This window comes from Ixodes scapularis, unplaced genomic scaffold, assembly GCF_016920785.2.
Source record: "Ixodes scapularis isolate PalLabHiFi unplaced genomic scaffold, ASM1692078v2 PGA_scaffold11__112_contigs__length_91849675, whole genome shotgun sequence".
In the NCBI taxonomy this organism is placed as follows: Eukaryota; Metazoa; Arthropoda; class Arachnida; order Ixodida; family Ixodidae; genus Ixodes; species Ixodes scapularis.
The window spans coordinates 33449079-33458030 of record NW_024609837.1 but is presented as its reverse complement, the minus strand read 5'-3'; the positions used below and the strand labels follow the sequence as shown (position 1 = coordinate 33458030).

General features: G+C 46.3%; 1 protein-coding gene across 1 annotated transcript in view; it reads right to left on the bottom strand.

Annotated features, from left to right (window-relative positions):
* Positions 1-1493: 1493 nt before the first annotated feature.
* Positions 1494-8952, bottom strand: part of LOC8028838 (focadhesin) — a 77184-nt gene continuing 69725 nt past the window's right edge. Inside the window, exons 34-36 of the mRNA XM_029973218.3 lie at positions 5372-5519; positions 2374-2547; positions 1494-1708 (exon numbers count right to left, since the gene is read on the bottom strand). Coding sequence (XP_029829078.2) covers positions 1556-1708; positions 2374-2547; positions 5372-5519 — 475 coding nt within the window. The 3' untranslated portion in view covers positions 1494-1555. The remainder of the gene's footprint in view (positions 1709-2373; positions 2548-5371; positions 5520-8952) is intronic.

The window sequence follows — 8952 nt, the reverse complement described above, 5'->3', positions numbered from 1 at the left end:
ATAGCTCTTTAGCCTCTTGACATACCATAGAGTCCACCTGTGTTGACGCCAAGTCGTGCTGCAAATATAAGTGATATTTGTTTGTTTCATTATTATTAAACTGTCTTCACATTGCTGCTGCTTTTGGGTAAAACTGTGCTGCTGCCGCCATCGGCACGTCTGTTAAAACGAACCTCGCGTTGCCATCTGCTAAATCAAGCACAGTTAAAATGTGATTATGCCACACTATTTTCCAGCGAACCGGCAACTACCATGCGAGATTATGGTTTTCTTCCAGTTCGACATCAAATGCTCAATTTCAGTACTGTTCCGGGTTCGGTTCAACATTCTGGTTGCCGTATATTAAACTGTTCCAACAGACACAAAGAAGAGCAATGATGATTTACAGGGATACCATCACTGCAGCAAGATCGAAGTGATCCACCACCAAAAACTTCAGTCTTATAAACTACAACCTTTCCTACAGTTATAGCACGGCAGCAAACCAGCACATCAACCAAGCCGACATCCATGTATCTTTTTTTTAAAACAAATTCACTCTATCATGCAGGCTGCAGATTGCAGGGAAAGGCAAGAAAAGGATATGCAAGTTTTCCACTTTCCGTGGCCACTGCAGGCGAGAGGAGTACCGCATCTACAAGCGAGTCTTTGTCGAAACGGATGCAAGGCTGCTATGTCAGAAGTTCAACCACATACATTGGTAGATTGTCTGGGACAAAGGCACCCATTGTGTACTGGACGGCACAAAGCCCACGCGTCCTCTGTCACATTCACTGATCTTACGATCTTAGAAGCGTGGTCATGATAAACACTGTCGGAGCCATTGTTGGTGACGGCATAGTCATGCTCAAGCTGCTGCCGCTCGTACCGTGGTGCTTCGCACGTTGTGCTACTTTCTATTTGGTCATTTGCACTGTACATTTATTAACATCTCAAGGTCAAGCAAGTTGGGCAAGGCTCGCGTCCGACAACCAAAACTCTCGTTGCAGGACGCCACGTCATACCAGAACCCACAGATGCGTCGTTCACACTGTGTCTGCACAGGTGACACATTACTTGAGATGTGCGACACAAAGACTAAACGACCGCTTTCTTTGGCGCCTTCCTCTTGCCATCAAAAGTATCTCAATGTGTATACTGTGAAATACCCCTAGAACAAATTTCAAGGAGCCTAAAAAAAGTTTGTTCAACTGAAAGTTTGTTTAACAGAATGCACTGGACGTAACGAAAGGTTGCTCATCTGAATAGATTGCTCAACTAGAGTCCTTTCAAGTGTTATTTCACAAACGAGGTTGTGCAAAGAAGTCGCACAGCAGGGTTCATTTCCCTGTCAGCAACACGGTGGCAAAATCAGGTGAGAGTATGTGTTAAAAACATCGGCGTTCTGCGAACGTCCGCGGGCCCCGGTGTCGCCACTCAAAGAATACCTCGGGAAATGTTAATTTCAGGTGAACCCGAAGCCTCCCTGTCCGGTAAACAAAAAAGACATCCGGTTGCATAACAAGGTTCGCACACTTTTAGTAAAAAGAGAAAACTTTCCGCAGCAGAAATGGTCCTAGCAAAGTCCCACGTGTGGCACGGCCCGTGCCCACAATGACGGAGACTTAAACTGGTCCACGGAGCGCAAGGAACAGACAGATCCCAGAAGCAGGTCCTTGAATTCTTGTGGGATAGGCTCGTTCACGAGGCCCACGAGCCATTCCAGCACCTGGAGAGCATTGAAACCAGAACTTGAAATATTGGCTTGGGCCATGTTTCACACAGATCAGAAAAGATGGCACAAGAGCCTACCCCTTGTGACGGACAAGTCACTACCACTCAAACCTTCAGTCTCTCCAGTCACTGCAGATATTTTTGTGTTTGTCTTTTTTTAAGCCTTCTGGTTACGCGTGTTTAGTGGTCTGAGATCCAGAGGTTCAAAAGAACCAATGAGGGTATCCACTGTGCACATCCAGTACAAACGGCGAATACGCACTGACTGGAACTTGCGGCAGTCTCTGTCATGTGAGAACAACAAGCGTGGCCGCTTTTAGTCCGTGTGGCAGAAAATGGTTTCGTTTGCTCGACAGTGAAGCTACATTTCACAAGCAATTCAGGCGTGAAAAAGAAGTCGAGCCTTTGGTTCAGTGTATCTCCTGTCCATTCTGGCTTGATGCACTAAATGAATATTATCTACTTTTTTTCAAACTTCTTGTACTTGGGCACTTAAATATGGCCCATCCCAGGGGGGGAGGGCCATGTTTTAGTGGGCCTATATTGTGGTAATTCCATTTCTGCTCGAGGAAAAACGAGATCTGTATGTTACTCTTAAGTGTAGCATTTAGGGCTCTGCACCTATCTATGCGCTGCACCTAGGTTCGAGCTCCCACTTACCACTTGATTGATACCCTCCCATTTGGGAAGTCTGAGCAGACATCTTAGCGCCCTTGGCAGGAGAAGCAACAGGACACTGGCTAAATCGGACTGCTCGACAGCATTCTGCCGGATGTAGAGGCCTCCAAAAGCGATTGAAAACAGCGAAACAAGCTGGAGCTGGAATCTCAGCAACTGCAAAACAGCAAGACAGAGCCTTCAGACTAATTCCCACACAAATTCAAAATACAGGGTGTTTTTTTTTAAGTAAAACGTGTTAATTAACTTTTTATTAGTGACATGGTTCGAATTAGAAACTTGCTGAGCTTCATCAAAAACCATTATATCAGTAATTTCTAGAAAGACTAAGCAAGGCTACCGGTGTGATAACGTGCCAGTGCGCATTTTCTGGCCTTGTACCTGCCCCCTGAGTAGTGCCTTTAGCGCACTACAACGCACTCTACGAGCTCAGTGTTTTTGAAAATGGCTGATTTAATGGTTTTCAATGATGCTCAGCAAGTTTCTAATTGGAACTATGTCCAATTGCACTAATTAAAGGATTAACAAATTTTGCTTAATGAGCTGAATGATCATCACGATTAGCCCCCTATGCTATGACCCCCCGGCTATATAACTCACCTGTACAAACTGCATACGTGTAGCTTTTTTTAAACAAATCTGTTAAGCTGTAAAAAAGCACCCTGTAGTTTGTACCAGACACAACTTTGTACACCAGTGAAGACAAAAACTAAACCCGTGCCAACACTGGAAATCTAGTGGGACCTCTCAATACACATTTTGTATACCCACATACCCCGTTAATATGGTTGCCCCGCAATATAGTAGAAAAAACTTCTGGAGACAGACTGAAATGCTTTATGCTGAAAAAAAAAATTCTCTGTATTGGCTTATAGACTGACAGTATCCAAAATAAATAAAATAGTAATGAATAATATAGTGAAGGCATGAAAATAGCAAAGCAAAGTTGAAGCACACTTGTAACACGGTACAGGCATTTCAGGTGCCAACATAGCGAGACGTCTTCCTAAAAAAGCCGACTTCACTTAGGAGGCTTTACTTTACAAGCATCCAGCATTTTCTTTTCATACTCTTCAGAACCGGCCTAAATGCATGAAGTGCGCACAAATTTAACCCAAGCTGAAACCCACTTTCAAATTTTGGTTTGTGTTATCTCAAGCTTTCGAGTGAGCAGTTGTTCCGTGTTTTAATGAAATAATCAGGGTTGTGCAAATATTAGAAATTTCTAATAGTAGCAGTTTCTAATATTACACTATTCAATATTTGTTTCGAGATGAACTGCAGTATTCACGTTTTTCAAACTGTTGATCGCAGCGGGTTAGCCTTGCTGAGTGCGATTCTTGTTGAGCATGGGCGCACCATGGAGAAGCAACACTCGCAAAAGTGAGCTTCGTGGGTGTAGCTTATCCGCAGTGCACCGGTGCTCGCTAAAAAGCACACTGAACAGGGTCAACACTTGCAAAAGTATGAATATCGTAATTGCGTGCTTGGGAGAAAACCATGCTTTCAAAGCGGGACGGTGCATGCGTGAGTCCGGCGCATTTAAAATGAAACGGAAACTTTGTAAACGTTCTTATCTACATTGCAGCAAAATTTTCAAAATTACACTGTGGCTGTTACGCAAGAGTACATGTTAGGCAGAGATGCCCTGACAACCTGCGTTCATCATTCACGATTCCTCTTTTTCAAGATCAGGCATGAAGAGAGAATATTTGCATAGAGCAAGATTTGTAAATTCACTCAATTAGGTATAGCTGGGCATCTCTATAAGCATAAATCTACGCTAAATCCACTTCCTGAGGTCACAGTTCATAAATATTGTTTAATTAAAATTAGCCTATAAATGGACAAGAGGAAGCTTGGGAACAACCTTCACGAGTTTAGCTGGGTTTTCGTTTAAGGGGGGACACAACCCAGAAAAAAAGTTTTCTGAAAAAAAAAGTTTATTTTGAAAACTGCCCTATTTACATCTGCCAACATCTAGAGAGTATTCCCAGAAAGTTTTATTTGTTTACAGTGCATAGTTATTTTTTTTATATATATAATATAAATTATTGTCAGACCACTAATGCAAAAGAAAATGTAGAGGTTCTAGCACTTCGAATGTGTTTTTCTCCAATCCACTTTCTGGCATAAATCCCACCTTAATTAAACTATTGCTTCCGTATGAAACTATCGAGACACTTAATATTTGCAGTTTATATGCCGAAATGTTATAGAACCACTTACTATAAAATTAGACTTTGCATTTTCATGTTCCTTCATTATCGAAAATTGTAATTTACAAAAGTTGGTAAATGTAAAAAAAAATCCTCGTTTCATACTTTTTTTTTATTTGAAAAATCCATATTTTCTGAAATTTCCTTTTACAGCAACCGGCAACAGGTATTCCCAGTATGCATTCCACCATAAAAAAATATGCTTAGCAACACCATTTCTTAACGATAGGTTCATTCAGCATATTCTATGCAAAGCTATGCTTTACTTCGTTCTGGGGTTATAGTACCTCATAAAATTAGTTCACAAGGCTGAAACCTTGCATGGCCTCCTTCTACATGACTACAAACACCACCTGCAAATATCACACCGATTGAGTGAGCAGTCCAAAAGTTGACATTGCCAGATAGTGTCCCCTTTTAAGCAGGGTGCAACAGTAGTGAAAGGCTTAGAGAAACTATTCAATCTCCGATTCAGAAATATTCAGGCAAAACCACTATTCGCTTTGAACTCTAAATCCACCATTCGCTCAGGACTAGAAATGAGTTTTCAAGAAAACAGAAGTTAATTTAAACTGCCTTGTCATCAATGCCAAGTTGAAAGTGACACTGTTTTTGTCTGGCTCGGGCACTTCCGTAATGAGAGACTCGTATTTCCTATAACCTCACATTGTGCTAGCTTCAATGCATTTAAAACACAGATTAAAACCGATCACGAGGCAGGCCTGCCCGAAAGCCGCAAGAAAAGATGTGAAATTGCTCACCGCCACGTCTAGACTAGGTGACTGGGTGGTTTCTTTGACGGCCATCAAGCAGTCGGCAAACCACCCGATAACGTCCGACGTCGCACCGGCTTCGGAGCTCTCAAGGTCCAGACACGTTAACAGCATCCGAAGAACATCTGCTCTTTCTCTGTAAAAATGGTAGTAGTATAGTACCCACAACCGTGAAGCAATACACCCCAAGTGCAGCTCCGGTAAATACCGCCTTATTTAGACAGGATCAGGGTTCTCCCCACGGTGGGCGGTAGTGGCTTTGCCGCCCACTGCTCCAACTGACCGCCCATTGCTCTGACTGACCACCTACCGTTCGATTATGCCGCAGGATGACAATGCAATTTTCCCTACGCACATGGATGCAGCCCGTCGTACTCGGTATGCTCGCGCACCGCCACGTCATCGCGTGCTACTGCATTGCCGACTGCCGCCACTCCCTCAAACGGAGAGTGGAGCCAACACCTTCTAGATAACAAAGCCATAGTGCTAAATAAGACTGCATGATCAGAGAAGGTCAATGCTGGACACAGATTGGAAACGTGCACTGCCTCAATGCTCGGCTTTGTGTCAAGTTTGAGCCGACCAAAGACAAAATTGTTGCGTCCAATCTGTGCACAGCGTTGGGCTTCTTTGATGGCGTCATTTTATTCGGCCTTTCGGCTTTGTTATCTAGGAGGTGTTGGCGGAGCACCACCCGCAGTGTGGGGAGGGTGAGAAGGGGGGGGGTGCTTGTCCAAGCAGAAACACACACACAAAAAAGAATTGTGACGGACACGCGCTGCGCAGCAGTTCTCTCCGCAGATGGTGAGCGGCGGAAAGCAGAGCCAAGAAGACTCTTTTTAGGGGCGAAGCTCCTTGGGGGCTAGCCATGTCCATGCCGTACGGCGTGCCCCTGCTCGTGAGCTCACGAGCAGGAGCTAACAAGCTCCTGCTCGTGAGTTCAGCAGCAGCGAGAGCAAGAAAAAAAGTGAAAGCCGCTTACAACTCCCTGTAACGCCGAATTAGAGCGCAGCTCTTGAGGAGGAGGGAAGGGCACTGGGGGGGGGTTCAACTAACCAGGGGGGTCACGTGACCTTGGGGGGTCACGTGACCTTGGGGGTCACGTGACCCCCAAATGCCGATGATGTCATCACTGACGTCACTGATGACGTCATCAGTGACAATGACGATGCGGGTACCGATGACGTCATTAGTGACGTCACTGATGACTTCACCAGTGATGATGACGATGACGATGTGGATGCCGGTGACGACATCAGTGACGTCACTGATGACGTCATCAGTGATGATTACGATGACGATGCGGATATCGGTAACGTCATCAGTGATGATGACGATGACGATGCGGATGCCGGTGACGTCATCAGTGATGATGACGATGACGATGCGGATGCTGGTGACGTCATCAGTGACGATGACGATGACGATGTGGATGCCGGTGACGACATCAGTGACGTCACTGATGACGTCATCAGTGATGATGACGATGACGATGCGGATGTCGGGAACGTCATCAGTGATGATGACGATGACGATGCGGATGCTGGTGACGTCATCAGTGATGATGACGATGACGATGTGGATGCCGGTGACGTCATCAGTGATGATGACGATGACGATGTGGATGTCGGTGACGTCATCAGTGATGATGACGATGACGATGTAGATGCCGGTGACGTCATCAGTGACGATGACGTCATTGGGGGGTCACGCGACATCGGCGGGGGTCACGTGACCTCAGAGGAGTCACGTGACCCCGGTGGGGGGCTCGCGCGGTGCATTATGGGACATTTCCCATGATGCACCGGGGTCACGTGACCTCGAGGGGGTCACGTGCCCCCCCCCCCCCCCCCCACGAGGTCACGTGACCCCGGTGGGGGGCTCGCGCGGTGCATTATGGGACATTTCCCATGATGCACCGCGCGGTTACGCCGACGCCGACGGCGACGCCGCTCAAGCCGGAAACGAGCCCCTAAGAGCTGCGCTCTAAAAAATGGAAAAAACGTCTGGCGTGCCCCTGCTCGTGAGCTCACGAGCAGGAGTTCACGAGCTCCTGCTCTTGAGTTCAGCAGGGAGAGCAAGAAAAAAAGATGAAAAGAAAAAGAACAGAAAAAAATAGGGGGCTCTGAGATGCCATCCCATCTGTCTTCTTAAAAAAAGAAAAAGAAGAAAACCACACATTCTTCTACTGACTTGAATGAAAACGGCACCATCAGCACTACCTATGACCAAAAGCAGTATCAAGAAAAAAAAAAAAAGAGTAGGGGGTTCTGAGTTGTCATCCCATCTGTCTTCTTAAAAAGAAGAAAACCACACATTTTTTTACTGACATGAATGAAAACGGCACCATCAGCACTACCTATGACCAAAATCAGTACAGTGTAGACCGCATATAACGTATGTCGCGGGAGTTGCGAAAATCCGCACTATAAGCGGTACCGCACTATAACCAAAACATCAATTTTTCAGGCCAAAATACATGCCATGAGACAACTTACACTTGTGAAAAGAATTTATTTTATGTTAGATGAAAAATAAAGCTTAGTTTGAGGAAAGTCTTTATTTCACCTGACTAGTACAGTTCTGTCTCAAGTGTGTCACACATTTTGAAAGAAATGAGCAGCTTTTGCCTGGCGCAGCCTTTTAACGGCGTCGCGGGTTGCGGACGGACGTTGAGAGCGTTCAGGATTGCTAACCCTAATCACTTTTCTCCGGAGATGAAAACGTGTGAAAATTCGCATCCTTCACACGGTACGCGCCAGTAATACCTTGAACTTGAGCGCACGCATGAAGTGCGCCAAATAAGAAATCCGGGCGATGTTCGAGGACAGAAATGCTTAGAAATCACCACTGTAGTCGAAGAAAGCAAACACGACGACACGGACGTTTCTGCCGTCTTGAGAGCGCCGCCACGACATCGCCGCACGAGTAGGTGGATCTCCCCTTCTAGTACGTGCTGGGTTATCATAGCGACACACAACGAAAATTCACAGTCAAGGATAGCGCTTTTACGCGGAACGATGAGATGAACGCCGTCTACGACGACGATCACAACCGACGCTGTGTTTGCGGATAGAAGCAGCCGGCCCGCGACCGGCATGTAACGCGCGCAACACTTCTCCTCGACCTGCGATTGGTCTGTCGCTGCGGTTGTTTGTTTCCAACGCAGCGGAGGGACGCACGCACGTGAACGACACGTGCGTGCGTCCCTCCGTCGCTATGGCAACTGAAGCCTTTCGCTTCTTCCCGCTTCTTCGAGCAACTCGGCTCTGGAGCAACTGCCACGCGAGTGCCGCTCGCTGCTCGCGCCGTCAGCGCCGTTATCTAGTGTCGCACAGGGAAGCGCGCTCGCTGCTCCGGTCGTCGGCGCGGCCGGCGGGCTGTGCCAGAAACCGCACTATAACCGGTATTTCCCTTCGCGCGCCTGCATTTTAAGCGGTATGTAATTACATGGAGTTCTATGGGAGACGAACCAGTGGTTTAAAAAAACCGCGTTATACCCGGTCCTGCACTATAAGCGGTTACATTGTAAGTGGTCTATACTGTATCATCAGCACCACCCGAGCTTC